Here is a 24,523-nt window from a genome sequence, read left to right on the forward strand (position 1 = left end):
CCCTAATTAGCAAATTCCAGTTATTTTGTGTGTTAGAGCCAGAAGCATAATTTTGTATTTAACTGTATTTTTTCTCTGGGGTTTTTGGCAAACACTGAATATTGAGATTATGGGACTTTGTTTGCTATCAGTTTCGAAAGGCTAACGTCAGTTGTTTGGATGATTGAATCAAACACGTTTAAGAGAAAGGAGTTTTTGTGTCTTTACAGTGTTCAATAGTCTTTATTCACTTTTCACAGGAATTGTTGACCGTTTATACTTTGTGGAGTTCAGTGTAGCTCCCATACCTTCAACGTCACTTTTATTTTTCACTTACACGACAAACAAATTATTCCTCAGGCTTGAAGGAGTCACCCGCTTTTCAAACCTATTTCACCCTCACAAAAAAGTGTTAATTTTCTATTCACCTTAATTAAATCACCCTCTTAAATGCCTGACTCCACCTGCAGTTCCAATGCCGCACTTGTTCACTGTTTAAATATTTTAGTGTTCATTGAAAGGGAAGCGCTACATCTGATACTATTTTCGTTGCATTTACTGTGCCTTTTTGGTTTTATGGCAAAAATGGCAAATATATTGTTGAGTGAAGGACTCATTTTGCCCCCACTAAAGACTTCACATGCGAAAAGGCGTTAGAAAAAAAGTCCTGATTTAGCGGAATTTCTTAAGAATTAAATTATTTATTTAAGTCACCAGCGTAAAATGTCCTCCAACTCAATTCAAGTTCATGTGCATATTAATCTCCCACGCTTTTTCGCTCTCAAACTCAGTCTTGCTAGCTCCTGAAAGCTGACATTTATGCCAGAAGTGCTTGTCAAAATTATAATGCAAGTGATAAAAAGTGTCGCCTTGCTTTAAATTGTGCATGTGTGGTTTATTTAAACAGAGCAGTAAATATAAACCCGTGGCATGCTTTCAGGCTGCCGAGTTTAGCATGTTGTTCGTGGTTTTCTGTGAGCCGTGGTTCTGCAGGCCTCCAGCGTGTACAGGGCCTGCCACCAGCCTGCTTTTGTGCCTGGCTTGTACTCTGCCACGGGCCTGGCGTTCCCTAAGCTGCAGGCCCTGCTTCCGTTGTGCGCATGCGCGCTTCCGGTCTCCGGCTGCTTTCTTTGGTCCTGGTTCGCCGGTGCTGCACTCGGTTCCCCGCGCGCAGAGTCTCGGCCAGGTGCGGGGCAGCTAGAGGTGGAGGGTGGAGACGCCGGGGACGGGATTTTACGCACAGCGGTGATCGCTCGCCGTTCAGGGCCGGTCCCTTTACTCACTCCCCACGCTTTTCATTTGCAGGACACCGGCGTCAGCTAGAGCCTCACCGGCGGAGTCGACAGCTGTCACCGGCCGCAGTCCGAACTTCACTCCGCCCAGGGCCGCCGCCGCAGAGGGCATGGCCGAGTACATGCTGGAGATAGATGGCAGCATCATGGAAGGGGTGAGTGCATCCGAGCGCGGCCGGGGGTGTTTGTGTCTCTTTGTGCCTTGGTGTACTCTGCGTCCAATCAGTGTTTCCATGTGAAAGGCGGGGCAAAGCTTACCCAGGAAGGAGGGCTCTTCAATGGAGGAAGTACTCCCTGAGGGCAAAGTTGAATATGAGAGGAACACGTGGTGAGGGAGGCAGGGCGGGTGCATGGTTACTTGAATATTTTGATGCTTCTCTGCAGGGCACAAGTCCTATAAAAAGAAGGAGGGGGGGACGCTTACCAAGTTAGACACTATGCAAGTGACATCATGACGTGTGCCATCACAGCACATGGCGATATAAAATAGTGCAATTTAAATTATTTTAGTGAATACTGGGACAGACCACCCCATGTGACAGTCTTGCAATGTCTGCACTTATATACAGGGACAGAACAAAGGCAAAAGCATGCCTCTCAAGTGGATGTATGACATTACAACGCATGCTTTTATCACGCATGCCTTTACAACGCAGTTTTTACAACGCATAGCGCTTTGGGGTGCTGGATAGTGAATAGTTTAATTTACTATTCCAACTCCAGTCCCCGTGGATAGTAGGGAAGGTGTTGGATAGTTATTAAATCTATTCCCTATCCTAGAGCGCCCCCAGCGCAATGCGTTGTAATGGTTTGCGTTTTAAAAGTTGCGTCGTAAAGGCACTGCGTGGTAAAAGTTGCGTTGTAAAGGATGTTTCCCCTCTCAAGTATCTGTGAAGAGAAAAAAAGCTGTGTGCCTTTGTTTCCCCCTTTGCCATTTACATTTGTTTGAGGTTCCAGGCCGCCTCCAGTCAAGGAGGCCTGATGGCCCCTTAACTTTGGCCTGGCTGGAGGTGAAAAAAAAGCCCTCTTGCTGCCAGCACGTTGCTGCTGGAAATGGAAAGCAGACAGCGTGCAGGCGCTGCTGAAGTTCAGCATATTTCAGTGGGGCCTAACTTCTTGGCAGGGGGGACGGTGTCCACCCTGTGAAAATAGTGGGTGGATGCTGTGTTCCTGCGTGTACCCCCGAATCGTGCCCTGCTTCTCTGAAATCCTCATATAATTAATGTCTTAGGCAGGCCGTTTCTGCCATTAGGCAGGACTAGGCGGTCGCCTGGGGCCGCAAAAGGGGGAGGGCGGCAAACAGCCCTGACAAGTACCATGCATCAGGGCCCCAGGGCGTTACTCAAGCGCATTTCAGTGTGGTGATCTGCATCACCGCACTGAATGCATTAGTCACGCATTATAGCGCTGCTCAGCTGTCAATGCAGAGCACTGCTATAATGCACCATATCATGACTAGTCTGAGAAGCAGTAGCGCAATGCGCACTATTCTTGGGAGGCTAAACGGATGGCAGCTCGTAACTCTCGAGCACTGCTCTCTACGTTACAACAATGTATCCTAGTTAGACACCCCCAGCCCGATTCACGAGTGTAGCTGAAGTCGGTCTTTGCCCGGCCAATCATTGATTGTTGAGGTGTTATAGTCTAAGGTCAATGGGGGGTGAGAGTCAAAAGGCGGCAGGGCGGGGAAAGGGAATTAGGCTGAGAGCCAGCTTGTAACGGTTATGTGGATGGGATCCTGCCCTGGCCGCATGACTTGACTGCAGCTGACAGGGCCGCCGAACCTGCATGACCATCAGTAAGCGCCAGAGTGAGCAGCAGACTCTATTTATCCAAAAGTAATTGCAGTCATAGTTTTTGGCAAGTTTGCCTTGCAATTCGGCGGTAGCAAGGAGCCGCAGGGGTGCTTATGCCCTGCTCCTCCCTCCTGCTGTGCTGCTGTTCCCTCTCTTTTCCCCATGGTTTTGCCCAGCTCATCTGATGGAGTTGCTGGAAACGAAAATTGCCAGTGAGTTCTCGGGAGTACCCGATTTTTGACTGCGCAGCAGGTTCCGGGTGTGTAAAGACCCCCGCAAGTCATTAATAATTGCAGGTGGGGTGGAAGCACACTTGACCCCAGTGTTCCCTAGCTTGAGGCCTGCATTTTGAAAACCTTTGTATTTTATAGCCCGTTAGAGTGATGATTATCACTCTGCAGCAATAGAACTTAATGTGTACTTAGTGCTTCCATTGTCCAAAAATGGAAGGTTCTCGTTCCTGACAGCTGAATTGGTGAAGTGGAGCCATGTTTGCATAGGTCGGTGTTAATTGTGATGCGCTTTTAAACTATTGTGAAGCAGCCTTTCACTTCCCGCATGATAGCTTATTTCACTATTTAATTTTCTCTCGCTTCCTTGCATACAATATTGCTGTTTTTGTGAGCATGTGCTTAAAAAATAAAGCTTCACGTTTTTAAGCCATTCTGATCGTCAAGCCAAACACGGTGCAACTTACGATTAAATAACTGGTAACAACTTTAAACTATGCATGTTTGAATTAAAATATTGCAAACTTTTGTTGTACACACTTTTCCTAGATAAACAGACATAATAACATGCTGTTGAACTTGAAAGGCACTCTGGCCCTTCACGAAAATGCATTATAGCTTATGTATGGCACAGTATATCCGCCACCCTCAACCTGTGCCCCAGCCCAGGCCCCGAGTAATTGTTGCTGTCTCCTGACAACAATAAAACTCCTCACGAACACCTGCTCTGAGTTCGGGACTAGTGGCTGAGCAGGTGGTGTTTAGGCCACGCACACCTCTCGCATACATGCATAGCAGTACTGCCGTGACCACTTCTGCACTGAGAACTGTACATCAGCTGAGAGTGGGGAGGCATTTTTCAATTCTGGCCTAGGGCGGCAAAACACCTAGAAACGGCCCTGCTCTTAGGAGAAGGAAGAGGCGATGTTATATCCAGGGACTTTTTAAATGCCTACCAAGAAGAGAGGCATGGGGTACATAAGCGGGGTTCTAAGATGACCTCATGCTACAAAGATAACCTTACCCTCAGAATTTTAATGTAAGAAACTTTTTTTTTTTAAAGTTCTACAAACCACATGTCAGTGGCCACCCGAGTGCTCTTGGGGTTGAGAGTACATATAAAGATCTGTGGGTGGTAGGATAGGACTTAGAAAAACCTGGTGATGGTGAAGCAGCTAACCTATCAGATGGGAATGGGACAGACTGAAAACACCACCCATCAAATATATCCTAGAAGGTGGTAAGCTTTAAAAAGATCAGAGCCCTGGAACCCAAGTGTGAAACAGGCATGTTACTTATAGCCAGTTGACCACCCAGATCTCTGAAGACCTACAGAGGAGGAGGGCCTTGAATAGGATTGGTTTATCCAAATGCCAGGAAAAATTGATGAGTCAATACGAATTTTCTCAACCTGACAAAATCCTTCCCAAGTCTCGGATATAGTGGTATGAAATTGCTCATAACAAGCTCGCCCACCTAACCTTTTCTACTCTGGAACAGTGCTTTAAATGAGCTGGTACTGAGAACCAGCACTTTTTTATTTTGAGACGGGGAGTACCTGCACTTCTCAAGAGTGACATAATACCTTTAATTGGAGAGTACCAACACTTCTCAGAAACAAGTAGGTACTCTGGTACATGGTACCTGCTCTTCTATTTTTCAATTTAAAGCACTGCTCTGGTGGGTAGTGGAGAAACATCTGTAGACAGACTCAAGTCTACTGGTTAGTAGATAAGAGGTGACCTGTTTGTGGGGTAGCTTGGCGATTACCCATGGGAGTACCTTATGTACTGGGCAGAAACTTTTGAAGAGCTATTTTTCTTTTGCTCACAATCAAAAAAGGGATTTGAGGACTGGGGTGATGTGATCATGTCTTTTGAAATAAAAACAGAAGGCCTGCATCGTTTTGAACTCTCTGGAGTTTAGAGGGAGCTGCATTGAGGAAATCTGTGTATAAGGTGTTGAAAGAATCGAGGCTCAGCATGACCATGGCAAGGGTTAGATTGGTTTTCCTAGAGCAGTTGAGCCCCTGAAGAACCCCTTTCAGCAGTTGTAAAAGGTGGAATGCTGCTGCGGAGACAGCATTTTTTGGAGGCGGGGTGATAATTGATAGACCGTTGCCAAAGAGTTTTCCCTAACTGCGAGCTCTATTGATGAGATTTTAGGGGAGAGTCCAGGTCTTCTGGTCAAGACTTATTGAAGAGGTTGGGGCTAACAGGGCTAACCAAAAGCAGGATTATATTTTTCTCTCCATCAAGACAGAACCAGTCATTCTACTTTCAAAGCTGTAATCTGAAAGTGTGAGAAGTTTGGCTAATGAACAAAAAAATCCAACACATCTGTGAAAACCATTCACTAAAGAAGTCCTGCATTGAGAAAGATATGTCCGGGTGACATGTAGTCCTCTGGTGATCCAGTATTTGAGAAGCAGTCTTCATTCAGAAGGCAGAACCTTGGTGGGAGTGAGCTTAACTGTATAGTAAGGGTCATACCATTATACTGATTCGAGCCTTGCACATAATGTATTGTTTTGGGGAGAAGAACTCCCAACACCCATTAAAAGCGTTCTGCTCATATGTTAACTTTTTCTTCTCATCACAAATATGTTGCCTGCTGTGGCCTGGATCGCTGGTTCGCGCTAAAATCACTAACATCTACACCATGATTGTCCCAATCATCATATCCTGTTTCCTGAGAGCAGTGTGATTTTCTCTTTTCTGCCAACACTGCTTCTTTCTTGCTCCACCCCAGCCGCCTCAGCTTTTACTCACATCATTGTCATCTACCATACCCCTCTCTTACCTTTGGTGCTCTATATCCTTTCGATCCTCCCCAATGTTTTTGCTGTCCATCAGTTCTGTTCCCACCTTTCGTACATCGCCCACTGGACCTTCTCCTGCTATTTCACATATCTGTCCTGCCTCCTTGGAAGCACGTGCATGGCCTTCTAGTTCCTACCATCTTTTTTAACTTTAAGCATTCTCCAACTTTGCTTATTCTCTTACTTCACTCTTTGCCTATTGCTTTTGTTCTCTCCCCACTCTGCCATTCGTTCTTCCTTTTATCCCATCTCGAGCTTTGACTAGTGTTCTATGTTCCCACTGCAGGTTTTGCCCACTTTCCCAGCTCTTTTCCTTATTACTTAAGTACCTCTTTTCTTTTGCAGGGTGGGCAGATCCTGAGGGTCTCCACATCCCTGAGCTGCATCTTGGGTCTGCCCGTGCGGCTCCACAGTATTCGGGCTGGCAGGAGCACACCAGGTCTCAGGTAAACGAAAATTAAAAACAACATTAACTGCATTCAGAAAAGATTGACATGGCAGAGAAGGGACAAGCAGGAATTATATTTTAGGGCAAAATTGAGCATCTGGTTGGGTCGGTGGCACTTATTTGAAATCCATAGAAAGAGATGAATCATGCTCTCCTACCCAGTTATCAAACCCTGGTTTTGAATGAGTCTTTTGTAGAGTACCATTTGCTCTGGCCTTATTATGCTGCCAGTAGCAGCCACGATGCTTCACCTAACTGCACTGCATTTTAAGCAGACAACTCCATTCTAAATGAAATGTGAAGAGAAAATAGTAAGTATTTTTATTGTAAAATATATATCAATTACAATAATACAAATGATAACTAAAACTATACAATTATTAAATAACATCAAGTTACCGAAAATAATTGTTCACAAAGTGTTAACGATCCCTGCACCATGTTAGTACATGATCTAACAAACACACAGGTGTAACTGAAATAGTAGTCTTTTGCAGCACAGTATAAGCAAACTTTCACAGGTTTCACAATAAAAGTATAACTTTTCACAAAAAATGTGTACTTAACCGCACCCCCAACTGTCCTAATGTTTCCAGTAGTACATAATGCCCGCAGATATTTTTTCCTTAGAGCCAACAGTTTTGGTCACAGACAAATTATATGGTCAATAGTTTCATTTATTAAGTCACATCCGTTTGTGGCTAACAGTTGGATCCTTCATTGGCCTTCAAACTGACTCAACAGGATATACAATAATCTGAATCTTCAGTACTTTATCCTGCAAACAGACTCTAGTTTGGAATATAGGTACTCTTGCTTTGCCATTTGAATAGGAGTCAATTAATAAATAAGAATGAATGTTTGTAACCCAACAAGGTTGATGAATATTTCATTTGATCATTGTTCCTCTGTGTTTTCCTTAATAGTGCCTTCTGCTTGGTTCGAATCAAACCAGTCAGCATAGTGAGCTACAGTAGGTTGTTTTCGATTTATTAGTTTTTCAGTGACAAATAGGCTTAGGTATAGGTTGTTAACCCCTTTCACTTATCACTTATTAAGGATTAACCACTTTAATGTGTTCACACTGGCTCTACCACAGTCATAAACATTATTTAGAATTGAGGCTTTGTGTAATTTTGGCATGGATGTCAAAATAATTTAATTTAAAGCTTCATTGTGAAGTTGAACTGCTTAGGTTTGATAGTTCTTTTTTCTAACATATTGAGTTTATCCAGTCCAGTATCATTTTTCGTATTAAGTGCTGATGAAGCATACAAAAGAGACGGAATAAGCTTAAAATGTATTGCTGTAATCGAAGGTCCAATACCTCAACCACCATAATATTAAAAAATCTCTTAATTGATTTTCTAATGATGTGTAATTTCATTTTCTTAATTGAAATACAGCCAATCCATGATATTGTAAATACTTAATCCCAAACATTCATATTTATTCACTTTTTCGATTCACTTTCCACCTATTTCCCAAGATGACTGTTTCAGAATTGACTGAAATATAACAGTTTTGTTTCCCCAATATTCACTGTTAGGCCTTTCTCAAGATTATACTCATTCAGCTTTGATAGTAAAACCTCTAAGCCTTTTGCTGATACTGAGAATATGACCAAGTTTTATGCATAGGCCAAATGAGTAATAGCTTGATTTCCTCATTTTGGTGGCAGTCCTGCAATTAGACTGAGGTAAGATGGGAAATCTAAAATATATATAAAGAAAAAAGAAGAGGGTCCAAAATGCAGTAATGCTTTAAGCCGTTTGAGATTAGCATTTTAGGGTAAAACATCTTGTTTTTAGGCAATTTAATTTTCAACGAGGTTTCAACATGCAACGCGCTTTTAAAAATGTAATGTTGTGTGGTAAATTCCCCATTTTATTAGTTTGTCCCTAAATCTCCCAGGAGTAACTTTATCGAAGGCTGTAGTATTTTCAATGTATCAGACATACAATGAGAGTTTTTTTTAAAAATTACTTAATTAGTTGTTAATTTGAGGGCAGTTCTATAAATAGTGAATAGCCTGATCGAAATCCTCTTTGAAATAATTTTATAAATTTATGTTTGACCACCCATGCAGATAATTTATCCAGCAGACATTTGGCAAATATTTTGCAATCACAGTCTTGAAGAGCTATTGGTTTATATATTTTTTGGGATCATTTAAAAAAATCTTTTGACTGAATCAGAAGGATAAGGGAGCCTTTCATGATGGTGGAATCTGTCCAGATTGTAACCCACGTGCAAACGGTTGTAGTGATAGTGAACTCCATAAAGTAGGATTGAATTTTACTGCAACATTGGGCATGCTGCTGCGACCTGCCGAACATGAAGGTCGACATATTTTATCAGACTCATGATTTCTTTTTGCGATATATGTAGTGTTGTATTGGAGTAATGTAACAACATTATTTTAGTACTTTAGTCTTTTTTTAATGTTCTTGCTAGAGCTACTTTTGTGTAAAGTAGTCATGTCACATTTTATAGCCTCTCTATTCCATAACTTATCAAGGACCAAAATCGTTTGGAGTAGTTTGAATTAATTGCCTCACTTAAATTAGTCCAAGCTTCATCATGATGTTTCATCTGCATTTCCACTATAGTCCGCTTATATAGCGTTTTCTGTTTATTGTTTGTTGGAATTTTGCACATTTGAAAATAGAAATGCTGATTGGAACCCCATCTTTCTTGAATTCCTATGTAAATATAGTTTGTGTAGTTGCTTGTAAAGCAATCTGAAATTCCAACATCTTTGTACATTTGTCAAGGGTTTGAGATTCAGTGTTTTATAGCGTAGTGATAACTGTTACATTTACATTTGTATTTGCATGTCTTTGTTAAGCTTTATTTAAACACATTTAATCTTTGTATCACAATTAGATATATCAGCATATTTTTATTTATTTTTATTTCATTTCAATATCAAACAATTAAAAAACTAGCAATATCTTCAGGTAATATCCGTGTGTGTTTAAATGTATGTGAATCTAAGTGGGACAGAAGTTTGAGCTACTCCTACTTTTGGCTCTATATTTAAAATAAATAAGGATGCCATTTCCACGATAGGAGTGATTATTAGCACCAAAAGACCAGTTTGGCACCAATCGCCAATAAGTCAGTTTTTTACATTTCTGAGGAAGTAAGCTCCTCAGTTTTCAGTGAAACTAAGAATATCCCATTCGACCCCTTAGTACCGCCACAACAAACACTATCCAACACATTCTTTTTCTGATGCAATCTGTCCATATTCTCCTTTCAAGAGTCAGTTTCACTCTTGGCCATCCTCCTCACTTGGGAAAGCTTTCATCTCATGGCCATGCAAAAGGTTACAACTCTTTTATCCACAATTAATTTTGTTTTTCTGCTCGAGTCATGTCTGCCTCTTCAGTTGTGTAAAGCCCATCAATTGTGGCCTTGACATTTTGTCACAATTATATTTTAGATGTGCCAATGCTCCAATACTTATAAAAAGGCCATTGTTTTCCCATTACTTATGTAGGCTAATGCTGATCCCTTAGTGATTTAATTTTTTTCTGTCTCATGTCTTACCTTTCAAGCTAAAACCCGGGAATAGATTAGGACCCAGCATTTGTCAAATTTACATGAGCCCTCCTTATGATTTGAGGCGTCAGTGCCGTACTTCTGATCCTGCCACGTTATAGAAACTGTTTTGGTTGCCTTTCTAGATGACATACAAATGAACTTGGTCAAAGCAATGTCCCAGCTTTATTCGTGTGGAACACATAGCAGCTTTTGCCAATGTTGATCATCCAAGGTTGTTTGACCCCACAAAATTGGTATCAGACCATCCTCTTTCAATTGGCTCCAATCTTTTCTGACATGGAATGCAAAGGCCTCAGCTCCTCACTACTTTTCCTGCCTGCCTTTAGAATGCTCTCCTGTGGTGTCCCACAGTGTTTTATTTGATCCCCACTCTCCTCAATGCCTCTGTTTCTCATATGGTTGTACTAATGAGAGCTTTTGGGTTCATCCTCTGTGGGTATGCCTGTAATTCATACCAGTTCATATGGCAGTTTGTCATGGCTGGGCCTGTATTCAAGGGTGCATACATTTCAGGGAATCATTGGTGTTTGTTAACTGATTAAAAATAAACTTATACTAAGCCATGTTAGTTTTGAGAGGATATGTTCGATCTGGTGTTGAACCTGGCTGCCTTTTAAACTTTGCCCTCCCTTCCCCACGTGCCACCTCCAAGTTCATAACTTGGAAATAGTATTCAGTTCCTTCCGCAAGTAAATAAAGTAGCTTCTACTTGCTTTAGTCTTCTTAAAACTAGTTGTGAAATCCTTACCCTTCTAACTGAGGATCGGTAGATTATGGTATTTCAAGTGTTTTTTTAATCTCCTGCTTGCAGCACAGCAGTTCTGCATTGATTTAAAAAAAAAAAGGTATGTTTTGGCAAGATTGCCAATCATTCCAAATGCTGTGGCTTGTCTACTCTATGAATTATACACTCGTCAATTACTTCTCACATTGCCTCTTTAAATAGTGTACTAGAGAGTCTGATTATTTTTAGATATCTGTACCTAGCGCATAATACACTTTTCTGCAAGGGTCATCTTTTTCTTTAGACATGTGTTATTTAACACGCTCTACTTGCATCCTCAAAGGTTGCACTCTTCTCATTTTGTGTGCTATGTGTGAACATCATACACACCAATAAGTGTGTGCCTGTTCCTACACCACTGCACTGCTCAGAAATGACCACCTTTCAGGCTTCACACTACTTCTGAATATATATCTTCTGGGAGCAACTCAAGACCTGTCTCTTCAGACTCTGATCTTCTCTCTGTTGCTTCTTTAGTTTCTAGTGCTAAGACATGGTTGATTATAGTAAGTACAGGTTGGGTAGCAGTGTGCTTCACAAAATTCTCAAAAACTCAGTCAAATATATGTTTTATATGCCATTGTATTCATGCTCGGTACATTGGTTCACCACTTCAGCTTAACCGGTATTTTACACTGGGCTTAGTTATGGCCAGGTACATTTTTGTGCTGGATTGTAAAGCATATGCTAAGTTAAATGCAACTATATCTTCTATTTCTGGACTGCAGACTATAGTAGGAGGAACAAAATCCCGTGTGAACATCCCCAACCATGGAGAATGCTTATATAAAACATCTATCATTTTGTGTGCCCGATTTAAAAACACTAAAACTGGCTGTTTTAGCCTCTTTAAAAGACAAGCTCAAATGTGTCACTCAGCGTGTCATGCTTTTGGAATCAATGAAATGTATACAATAAATTTAGATAACAATGATACCCATTCTTTATAGTTCTAAGATACTAAAAGATTTTGACAGTAAACGCTCAATGAAAAAAACAAGTTAGTTATTGGTTACCATTTGCAACTTATGTTCATATACCTAAAATTCCCTTTAACTCGTGCTAAATCACTCTCAGGTGCATAATTTAGTCATACAATCTGCAGTTTGCCCCTTGCTTTAAGCTACTCTACTTTTGGATGTAGTAAAAGGTAGGGAAGGGCTTCAGTGCCTGCGTTCTCAGCACTTCTCCACTCTTCTTTGAGACTCTGCAGTAGCTGCTTTCTGTTGATTCCTTTGTTGGTCCTGCAGTCTTCACTGCCCAAAAATGTTTCACTGCGGACCTAGAGCTACTTGCCTCACCAGGCTGGAAAAAGCATTGAATATGGATGCCAGCTTGGGGAGAGAAGTCTGCTGAGCATTGTTTGCTAAGTAAGTGTCAGGCAGTGACCCTATGGCCTTCATGAAGATGAGTTGTGATCAATGTTCAGTACTCTGCTTTACAGCTACACAGAGAAGCCCACTTTGCGTTATCTGAAAGGGAAGATTGAGAGAATCTTTGTAGGTTCCTATACTTTTATTCCAGGGGTTAAAATATACCATAATTGCTGTATTTACTGTGGGGCTGTTACTTTTGCCTAGTGTAAGGCACTTATTATCTACTGGGTTGACCTTGGCTCTAATGGAAAGTCACTTGCCTTTGTCTTGATCTATGCAAGTTTCTGAAACTTTGCAAGGTTGCTATGCTTCATGGCTCTGGCACTTTTGCTATGTCATGCTGCAGAACCCAAATAGTTAGCACACAACTGCCTTTCCTTCACTGCAGAAGGGCAAATGAGTAGAAGCCTTTACATATAATTGGACGGATGGAGCCAGGACGGGTATGGACGGCATTAAACAGAAATGGTTCATTTTGCATATGTACTATAAGCACCTACACTTTCCTTGGTGCACCTTTTGGTGTCCAATAAACCTTGCCTTACGTAGCAATTTAACTCTTATCTCATTTAGGCCCACTCATACAACAGTCCACCCCATTGCCTCCCTGTTAAAGTATGTTGCTTCATTACCTGCGAGTCATTATCTCTAAGCTTCCATTGTAAATGATGAAGCTGGTAAAAGTTTTGCTGTTAAGCACCACATGCTCCCACTTCACATTAGATTAGTCTAAACATTTCCTCCTGAGCCAAACCTTAAAGTAGAACTCTTTCACTGGCCACATTCTGTTTGTAAGCACTAGGAAGTTTCTTTTTCATCTGCCTTGTTCTGTACCTTATTTTGATTTCAAATTCAACAATTATCACGTCTTTAGCTATGTTTCCATACAGCAGTCAGGTTTCAATGGATTACACAGTACATGAATATAGTTTCATGAAAAACAAAGAACATTTGATTTTTTTTTAGAAGATTGTTTGTATAATTAATGCTAATGTACAGCTGCTGCCACATCATGGTTCACATGCATTTATTGACTTTCAGTGCTTGTAATCCGTTATTTTACAGTTTGCCCATACCATTATGATCGGGTACTGAGCGAGATAGTTAATTACCACTGGTAAAGGAGTCCCACTCGTATTCCCTTCTTTCCCAAACTATCATTTTCATACAGTACTCTTCACTGTCTAAAATATTCTCTATGAATTGGGCAAATTGTTCATGAGTAATTTATAAAATGAAAAAGTGTGTTTTAGATTTTCTACTATTATTAACACAATTTGCAGGAACACCGAAAAACATCATCAATACTAACACGTTCAGTTAGCTTTATAAAATAGTGAAAGATTTTAAAGCTGTTCTCACCAGCAGTTTAACTCCTACACTCGAGGGGTTCAGTTAGAGCTTTAATTCTGTATCCGGCTATATATGTATATGAGAAAAAACTAGCAGAACTAGAGTGCAGAAATAAAAAAGAAATGTTTGATTATTAGATTGTCTTTTGTTTCTGCAAATTATTTATCGTTTCAATACATCAGTTGCAGTGTACATTTCAGCATAAATATTATTTGATTTCAATAATTACTTTTTTCCCTCAGTTTATCAGCAAACTACAATTATAAATTTGCTTTGTTTTTTTTCAAACAGAACAATTTTTTTGCACAGTAGCATAAAATTAGCATGTGCTTAGTCTTTCTTCATAGAATATCAATTTTGCCGAAAAGAATCCTGCAATTTTTGCAGAAGATACATTCCACAAAAATGTGTGTGGAAAATCTCTGCCTTTTGGATTAGATGGTGTAAAAAGCGTAATTCAACAGTTTCATGAATGGGGAATTTGAAGGCCCACAATATTTTCAGTTTGTTTTTCCGGATATTTGCAAGAATTATATTACTCAATGGAGAAATAGAGAGAGAAAAGCTTCAAGACAGACATTGAAAATCCAAAAGCAATGTTTGATGCTTTTTTGCAGATCAAGAGTATCCTATTGTAATGAACAGTGCTTCCAGTCATCGGTTGGTGGAACTACAGAAACAAGAGGCAGCATACTAAAGACCGCAACGCTGTATGAAGTCTTGAAAGCAGCTGAGGCTAGAATAGGATTGAGAGAATTAAACGTTGTAAAAACGTGTTTCAGCATAGTGTCCACTCCCACTGTAATATCACTTCATAGTTATGTAAATGACAGCTGTTAATACCCACTGTAATTAATGGTGCTTTTGTATTATCCTTGTAAGAATGAAAGGCTGAGATGGAAAGACAAGATTGAAACTTCTAACTTTTAGTTCACATGCATTTGTCAGTAGTGAGCACTGAACATATTGTAGCTTCTTGCAGAATAAATTGTACTGTGCAGGAAGTTGTTCATTGTCATGTCATGTCATGTCTTGAGCATTTGTTTTGAATAATATGAACCAAATAGATGAAAGTGAATAAACAGAGCCAGTTAGAAAATATTATACATTGATCTAATTTGCACACTTTTCTGGTTTATATTTGTATCCCCTTCCTCGAAGACTGATTTAACACACATAGTAGAATAATATTGTAAATCTTTTAGTAAAGTGATACAAACTAGGAGTGCAGAGGAGAACAGGTGAACATTGAAAAATTAATGAGCTGCGTACCTGAACGTACGAGTCACGAAGCTGTTCTTATGTACATGTAGTAAGATGCATCGGGTGATGTACTTTCTGCAGGATATATATGGCTGAGAGGTTGAGAATATGAATATAAGGTCTTGTGTGTGTGATATATATTACAGTACAGGTGAAAAAGAGATCTTATTTGAACACAGAAAGATGCAAAACTAGGAATCTGTGCATTAGGGCTAAAGAGGAAGGGAAACCTAGGTATGGTTTTATAGACTAGGTGCCTGATTGTGAGTTGGTTGGATGGCATACACCATCACAAATGTGACAGATATTCTGTCCACTGTATTATATCCTATGTCATTTGCAATACAGCAAACATAATCTATCATTGTTGTGATGGAATATCCCATCCGCCAAACTTTAAATTAGGACCCAAGTTATTTCTTCACATGAGTGGGATATTGTAGACCATTGAGAAACTGAAGTGATGACAGAAGAGGTTGTAAAACACATGGATAGATGATCTGTGAGGTTTGGCAAACACTAACTTTTTCTTCTACTATTTCTAATTACATGTTTTTGAAAATTGTCACTGAGACAACAATCATCCCATCGGTCATTTAATTTTTTGTTTTCATTCAACCAACCCTCCCTAATGTGCACCTGCTAATGTATTCCATTTGACAGGCCTCAGCATCTGTCCGGGCTGGAGATAATACGTGATTTGTGTGAAGGTCAACTGGAAAGAGGTGAAATTGGGTCAACTGAAGTTATTTTCACACCCGGAAAGATCAAAGGGGGAGTCCTCACAGCAGATACAAAAACGGCGGGGTAAGTTAATAAGAATACAACATATGCTGACTATCTAGCGCCTTTGTTCTATGCCATCATTTTAGACTCTGTTACTCATACGGCTAGTGTTTGGCTCTTTTCTCGATTAAAAGTGTGGTTGTCCCGATATGGAGGTGATTTCCTAAAATATGAGAGATTGGCACAGCAGGTCCATTAGGTGTCCATTTCAGTCATTAGAAAATATATATTTATGGTACTTTTGTGGCATGGGCCGATACACACCGGCAAACAAGTACCTCACATAAAAGAACAACAGTTTATTGGAATTCACAAGGCCAATAGAGCTCTTCACATAAAACAAGTCCAATACAAAAAGAAGTAACCTGAAGAGAAGTCAGGGTTGATCCGAAACGTACACGAGGTACATTTGAGTGGATGCGTCTAAATATTTCCAGAAGGGCAGCATGTTGGGATTGGCTCTTGGATCGTTGAGTAAGTGGTTCCAGATTCTGGGTGCTTGACAAGGGAACGGTTCGCTCGTTTAAAGATGGAGATCTTTGTGAATGCCACATTTCATTTTGAAGTGGATTCGATCTTATAGCGGTAGGCAGTGGAGGTCTATCAGAATGTGTGTTATATAATCAGATTTTGTACCATCTTTGATAAGGCAGTCAGCTGTGTTAAGGATAACCTTTATACATTCGAATTAGGTGGGCTAAGTAATACTGAAATATGTCAATTTAGATGGGAAACGACCAGTGCTTTTACAGCAGTTCTACAGGCAGGATGGAGGATTATTGTTACCTTAGTAGAAGAAGCTGGAAGTGCGTGGTTTTGTTTATTTTGGAGGTCTACTGATTCATTGTTAATATTTGCCCGGTGATGTAACCAACGTATTTGGAAACTAGGATAGTGCAATGTCCAATTTTGAGAATGTTTCCATTTTTTAATGGAGGGAGAGTCTTAAGAGTAAAGGAGGAGGACTTGCGTTTAGGTTGAATTTGCTTTCAAGGAGAAGGATATTACATTTGCCATTTTCTTATGAATATTTTGAAAACCTGAAATGTCTGAGGTATTTGTGATTTTGTGTTATCTCTGTATTGATGTATGACCAAGGTTTATCTGATATCATTGATCGTAAATGCTCCAGGTGGAGTTTTAAAAGAGTGGATGTGAGGATTGAGCTTTGTGGTACAATGCATGTAGTTCTTGGGGAGGGAGAGTTGACAGAGAACATGTTGAAAAACAGGTAACTACATCAGGGCTCGAAAAATCCCCAAAATAGTACTAGTCCTGCAGTACTAGTACCTTTAAAAAATGTTCTCGACCTAACTGCAACCTACTTGACCTCCATCTCTGAAAGCGGAGCAAATGTGACAAGATAACAAGATTTAAAGGCATCTTTATTGCTCTTTAACTTTGTGAGCAATAAAAATGCCTTTAAATCTTGTTATCTTGTCACATTTGCTCCGTTTTCACAGACAGAGGACAAAAGTTGGTTTGTTTTCCTACTCGCCAGAAAGGGCGAGTAGGACCTAAAAACAGCTCGATCTTGTTAAATTTAGCTCGACTATGCGAGCGGTCGAGTGGAATTTTCGAGCCCTGTACATGGTATAAAGTTGAATAGCCACTTCAGACTTTGTCTGTCAGTCCCCGTTGTGGATGAAAGAATGTTAATTAATGTCTTGTGCTTACTTTGTAAAATACTGATGAAAGGTCTAGTAGCACTATAATTCTGTATTCCCTCTCATGGAGAATTTTTACAATATTGTTGTGTATGTAGAGGGCTGAAATTCTTTTTTTCCCCAAAAAATGCTTTATTGATTTTTCTTTTTAATGCAATACAGTACAACATGCCTTCTGAACTCAATTCATCCACATTTCTCTTGACAGGACTAGGGTTGTGGTTTCTATGCTTTTAACAGTTATTATCTGAAATGTGTGAGAGAAGTGGAAGGGAAAGCGCCTTTTTACTTATTTTTTGCCAGGAAGAGAAACCTGAAGACCAGTTTTAGGTTATGGGATCTCAGTAGTGTCAAGGTTAGGTGAGGAGAGATTTGACCAGCTTTGAAGGCAGAGAGAGAAACACAGTTTCTGGTAGAGAGGAATAAATTATATTTTGGAAAATGGTCACTGTGTCTTAGGTACATGATGTAATCAAAATACCCGGAAAAGCGTTGTCAGCATATGTAGAAAGCTTGGCGGAAGCAGTGATTTGTAGAAGATATCGGGTGTTAAGTGGTGTAGCAAGGATATCCAGTGTAGAGAGTTAGAATACGTTCTCTTTACCGAGTCCTGAATCTCCACAATCACAATTGTCATTCTAGAATGTTGCTTTGTTTCAGGTCATCTGGTATTTTCAGATGCATTGTGACAACTTTCACTGGATGGCCCAGGGAATAACTGTTTTTGAATCCTTCTTTCCAGTATGGTGAGGGATGAAGGGAGCTATTATGATTGCAATCCTAGTTGAGTTTGTGAAATTTGATTTCTGGGATAGATAGATGCAGTGTTTAATAGTTGTAATTTTGCTCCCACGGGTAATTTTTGCTCCCACCTAATCTGCTTTTCCACTTAGGACATTCTTCCACAAATATATGCCATGCTATGTAAAACCATTTTCTTTTAAATGCCCACATTGTTGTCCTCATCCTAATTAATGGTTTGACAATCTAGATATAATTTTAGACTGTCTGTCACATGAAGCCCCCATAATCATTGCAGGTGACCTCAGACCTTTCTGCAGGTGTCATACTAGAAGATCCGAAAACATTAACATCTGGAGCTGTATGTACATAAGACTGCCAGCGACAGTGCCCTATGTTAAGCGATTATTGCTGTATATAAGGTGTGCTGATCTTTTTATTCTAATGCCCAGTGGTAATGAAAGAAACCGGTATGTGTGTATTATCCATGCCAGAAGTGATATGATGTTAATTTCATTTATTCTAGAATTGTACTCTCCCTATGGCATAAAAAAAGATTTGAACAGAACTGTTTTTACTCCATTTTCAGGAGTGTCTGCCTTCTCATGCAGGTATCCTTGCCCTGTGTACTGTTTGCTGCTTCTCCAACAGAACTCTATTTGAAAGGTGGGACCAATGCTGAGATGGCGCCACAGATTGATTACACAGTGACGGTAAAAAATTATTTTGTGTTCTGAACTTTAAGGACCAGTGTATTTGTGTATCTTATCTCAGTAATTATCCCCTGGGGATTACTTGAAGATAGCAGAGAAGTGCCTGTCTACTTTGACAATGACAGATGTAATTGTTAGCATTATTTTTCATAGGGAGGTCCATTTAATTGCTGCAGTTTTGGGTGCATAAATTCAATGGAGCATGGCCTCTTCAGGCACTATAAAATGTAATATAATTTTTTTTTAAATGCGTTTCAGATCTGGTGTTTATGTTCATAGTGTTTTGAGTTATTGATTGGGTAATGTAGGTTTTCCTAGCAATTGTGTATGGAATTCTGGTTTCTATTAATGATACAAAGGCTTGCATTGTGTTTTTATCTTCCTTTACAACTGAGAGCAGCAGCAAGAAAGGACAGGTCAGTAACTGAACTGCAAATCATATGCCTTTAAACCACCAATGATATAGTGCTCTCTTACGTAAGACCATTTGTTCCATCGTAGCACTATCTCTTTTGTCACGGATAGCCAATAAATCACCCACCTTAATGTGTTTAGCTATACCCATATTTATTTATTCAAAGCACCTAGAGCAACTTAAACTTTTAAAATTAGACGACTAATGTCTCACACAAACAAAAACAACAATATAATCAATTAATACTTGGCTAGAAACCAAACGTAAGCAATGATAACAACAATGCAAGTTATTCTCTAATTAGTAACAACTTCTACCCTTTGCAATCTTCTTTATAATCGAAGGATTGACTCATTCTCGCATCTGTGTCCTAAATAGAATGTCATTTTCTTCAGTAAAAGAAAAAATTGAAAGTCTATGGTAGACTAGATGCAAGCATTATGCCATTGGAAGCTTACTCCCCACCAATGATATCTGTGAGAGAGCAGTCTCAAATAGAAAATCTTAAAATCTTACTCACCTGAGCAATCATTAGCCATCTAACTACAGTGGGAATAGTGGTTAATATTAACCACACATCACCATTGTTTGGGCTATGTATGTATCCACAAAAATAAAAAGCACAGCAGGTAAGTGGGAGCTATATCAAACTACACGTTGCTACCCTAAAAGTGCTATTAGAGTAATGAGAGGTACATCACTTCAAACAATAAGAAGCAAATGTCTAATATAGTAGTACAATTCGTAAAAATGTACAGATTGTCAAGTCAGTAGTGATAGTATACTAACAGAACAATAGCATATGTATTGTAAGCAGTTGTACTTCTTGTTTTTAACAAATATATCAGGAATAAAGATTCTCCACTGATTGATTTAGTCATTCAATAGATTTTGGGTTTCTTAGATGTCAGCTGCAGCTGACACTTGTGTCATCAAAAATACTTTTTTAAGGCTTTTCAGCTCATAATAAACAATGAGGTATTGTTGTATTCAATTGTCAAATAATAGAGAAGTGGTAATATAATAGATCCTGCAGCTGATGGAATGGTTGGTAAGAGGATTAGCATAGTTGTAAAAGTAGAGCAAAATGTCAACATAGAGTTGTTATGTTTAAAATTCAAGGTTGGTAACATCCATGAAGTAAAAATTCGTCAGGATCGGTTATTACAGTGTCACTCACATGGTGGCTGCACATGCTGGAGAATCTTTACTGCTCATTTTCTTTTTAAAAACTTGCAGTACAATTGCTTACAATTCTGGCAGAATAAGAAACACCCACAAATTGTTAGATGTTACTATAGCAGAGTAAATTTGTTACTGTGGGGCATCCATGACAGATCGTAAAAGCCAGCGTGCTGGGCAAGAACCTTGCATTACCATCTATCATTAAAAAAAGTGACATCAAATGTGTCAAAAAGCATCTAGAATGGTGTAGTCTAGGGCTTATGAGGTGCACCAAGCCTTTCTGCCATGTTGGAGATGCTGAGGCCTGACGAGAAGGTGGGGAATAACCGTAACCAGCAAAACCTGTCCTTACATTACAACTAATTGTTGCCATAGGTTGCAGACAGCCTCCAGCAGCATTCAGATTGAAAGTCACACTGATTCAACATATTTTGCACGTTTCCCTGCTGGAATTGCTGAGATGTTCAGCTCTTTTAAGAAGGGGCCAGTTGGTGTCTGAAGGATAACCAAACAGACCTATGCATTGGAGCCCTCTCATTACACCAAAGCACCCTTGACTGATGTTGAAGACAGCTGCTTGCAAAAAAACTGAATGCCGGAGTTATGCAGCGTCTTTTTCAGTTTGTGCTGCTAGAATTGGTAAGCCACCCTTTCTACAGCACTTGCCATGCAAGGTAGCTTTCCAATGGCTATAACTTCAACAGTAAGAGATTGTGATTGAGATTCAAGATTCGTGTTCCTACTTGTGTCTTTATAAACTCAGTCTTCCTTTCACCCAAAAATCAGACTTTTTTAAAATCATACCTTTTTCTTGTATCTGATCTCCACAGCAGAAAGATTGTTTCAAGAACAGATTCTCAAGGTCACTTGAAACGATGTCTAGGAGGTTTGAGTTTTGCTCAAGCCTGAGGTCTTAAACCTTCTTTTAAAGTGGCCCTTGACACCAGTGTCTTTGGAAACATTTGTTTTGAAATGTTCAATATTTGTGTGAAAATATAAAAAGAAATCCTGAGAACAATTTTTATAAGATTTTCTTTCACAGTATATATTCCCGTTGCCCCCCAAAAGTCCCCTAATCATTCTGGCTCCCTTGCAGAAAGTAAATATTTAGTCTCATAGAATGTATCTATTGTAATAAAAACACTTCATACGATAAGTTGTAAACAATCACTGAATATCATTTTATGTCTATGTAGTTTTAAGAAAGGGCCTAAGGCCCATGTACAATGTTTCAGTTAGCCAGCAACAATAAACATGCTTCATAGTAAGGATTGGAGGTTTTATTATGTCTTTTTGATGGAGCCCTGGTAAATTATTTCATGTAAAGTGGAGTGGGTGGTTGAAATGAGCAGGTGAAAGAAGAAATGAAGGGTATAGAGGGATAACAAAAGAAGATTAGGGAATGTTATCCAATTCCAAACTGCTCACAGTACAACACATTTACCTCAATGGGGGTTAAAAAAGAAAAAGGCAACTGGAAATCACAAAATAGTAGAAGGAACAGGGGCCAACATGCAAAATACTTTAGTATAGTTACAACATGTCAAATTACCCCAAACACACTAAACAATGAAAGATGTATAATTTAGTCATTAAACCAAATCGATTTGCTAAAATGGTGGTTGCGCCTTTTTTCCCACTACTCTCTTCAACCAAGGGTTTCCCCTTTGAAGCAGTGCAAATTCTACCCATGATACAAGTTTGACCGTTGTCAAGAGGAACGGTTTTGCAATCGCTCAGACATTCTTCAGAATAAAAAATGTATGCCTTATTGTCTTGAGTTTCTGTTTTTTGACTTGCACTAGATCCCCCCCATTCCAGTTTCGGTCTTTTATTCCCTGTTTGTTATCACAGTGAGACTTGTATCTATTCTAGTGAATAAGTATTGTATTTATATTATTCTCTGTATCAATTTCTACTGTTTTGTTTAAACCTAACCAGGAAGGTGCCCGATTCACACCTGGTTGCCTCACTTTCAAAGACCTAAAGGTGGGAAACCACAGTAACCAAACGCAGAGTGGTAGAGTAAGCCCACAGCATGTCTTATTAAGCCAGGTAACCAAGAATACCATTCAGCGTTAATGGTAAGCACTCCATCATATGATTCATTCTTTTGACCAAGCAGTTGGCCCTACGGCAATATACAGCGGTCCTGTAGTGTTTAACTTAAATTTATGAATAGAATTTTCGATACGAGGGAAACTGTATCCCATTATGTGTTATTAAAATTTGAGGTGCACCTTCTTCCAAAATTGAGTCCTTAAAAAATCCAACCCGAACTTGTGGTGTTTCCTGATTTTCCTGCAAGCCATTTTGTGGCAGTCAAATACGACTAACACAAATCTTCCTTCAATGCCTAAACCTTCCATTGGTCCAATAATGTCTTGGGAAAGTACACCAAACCTGATATCTCCACTGAATGTAACAGTGGTTTGCTGGTAAACTTAACCTTATCACTGGCTGCACAGCAAGCAAAATCATACACGTTGTGATCTATCATAGACTCAAGCCCTGGCCAACACTTAGGGGGTCATTATGATGGCGGATTTTCTGCATACTCCGGGCCGGCGGAAGCCACCGCCGGCCCGTAGTATGCGGGAAATCCGCCGAGGAGGCCTGAAAGACCCACCGCCAAATTAGGATGGCTGGTGGGTCTCACAATCTGTCCGCCGCTTTTCCGCCGCGGTCGGAAGGCGACCACGGCGGAAAAGCACTAACATGGCTGGCGGTGTCTATCAGACACCGCCAGCCATATTAGGATGTAGGGAAAGTAATGCTTTTCCGCGGCGGCTTTTCCGCCGTGGAAAAGCATACGGACATTCACTTTGGGGGCCCGTTGCGGGCCCCCTGGGTGATGGTTGCGTGGGGGGTGCACATGGGGGGTACCTATGGTACCCCCCTGCCTTGGCGTGCACGAAGCGGCAGGCACCGCGCGGTGCCTGCCGCTTTGTGCATGCAAATGCACTGCTTTCGTTTTTTACATTGCGGCGGATGCTGCTTCAAGCAGCACCCGCCGCAATGTAAAACATACAGGATGTGACCGCCAGGGTGGCGGTCACATCCTAATTGCCATGGAGGGACCGCCGCTGCCCATGCGGACGGTCCCTCCTACTCAGGGGTGGCGGACGGACGCAAGTCCGTCCGCCATCCTAATCGGCCCCTTAGTTTCTAACACTAATCTTGGTTAGACTTGTACCCAAATGACCCCCATGTGCCAAATCAGCTGTTCTTTCTTTTAATGCGGTGACAGGTGTGATCTTAATTCTATTAGTAAATTTCCCTTTCTGAATACTTAACTTGTCTTTAATTTCTGAATATGCCTTCAAAGTTTCACTAAGAACATGTTTTTGGGTCTGTTCCACTAGGAAGAAAGTACGTACTACTTTACCTACCACAAATATCCTAGTGTTTTAAATAATCTTCTTTTGTGAGGTATTCCCTTCTGTGTAATGTTTAACGTCTGTAGCTGAACCTATTTTTTTTGGCAATAGGACCCTGCAATTTACCCCTGTCAAGCAGAGATAAAGTGCTTGTGCTTTTTCCTTTGAACATGGTAAAATTATCATCCATCGGATTGGCACATTTAATGTACGTATACGTTCTTAGGATATGGTACTCTATGTACCAAGGGCATGTAAATTAAATGATACTAGTGGACGGCAGCACCCAGTGTGCCACCCACCAAAGTAGCTCCCTAAAAAATCTCAGGGCTGCAAATAAAACTTGGCCAAGCATAAATCTTCATTATTCATACTTACAAGTCATCACTAAGGTCGACAATAAAGGCTTATAAGGCAGGGTACGAGTATTAAAATTAGGACATGTATATTTAATCTTTTATTTATCCTGACAGTAGAAACATCTCCAAAGGTGTTTTTCACAGTTTCGAGGCTGGCACCCCATAGACGAACACTGGTTTACCATATTCTATTTAATAAGTGCTGAATTCAATTTGGGAACAGCTAAAATAATATGTCTTCCACTCCACATTTTAATCACAATTTAATACACTTTTTAATGGTAAATTCGGATTCTAAATTACTACTTTGGAAATGCCACTTTTAGATAGTTTACATTTTTTCTGCCTAAGCCAAATGTGCC

The 24,523-nt window shown here is 40.1% G+C and overlaps 1 protein-coding gene across 1 annotated transcript in view; it reads left to right on the forward strand.

Annotated features, from left to right (window-relative positions):
- The first annotated feature begins 636 nt into the window (after positions 1 to 636).
- RTCA (RNA 3'-terminal phosphate cyclase) overlaps positions 637 to 24,523 on the forward strand; it is a 145,137-nt gene continuing 121,250 nt past the window's right edge. The window contains exons 1-5 of the mRNA XM_078644535.1: positions 637 to 1,165; positions 1,285 to 1,426; positions 6,464 to 6,564; positions 15,579 to 15,722; positions 18,699 to 18,822. Of these exons, the coding sequence (XP_078500661.1) occupies positions 1,080 to 1,165; positions 1,285 to 1,426; positions 6,464 to 6,564; positions 15,579 to 15,722; positions 18,699 to 18,822 (597 nt within the window). The 5' untranslated portion in view covers positions 637 to 1,079. The remainder of the gene's footprint in view (positions 1,166 to 1,284; positions 1,427 to 6,463; positions 6,565 to 15,578; positions 15,723 to 18,698; positions 18,823 to 24,523) is intronic.

This window comes from Lissotriton helveticus, chromosome 1_1 (assembly GCF_964261635.1).
Source record: "Lissotriton helveticus chromosome 1_1, aLisHel1.1, whole genome shotgun sequence".
In the NCBI taxonomy this organism is placed as follows: Eukaryota; Metazoa; Chordata; class Amphibia; order Caudata; family Salamandridae; genus Lissotriton; species Lissotriton helveticus.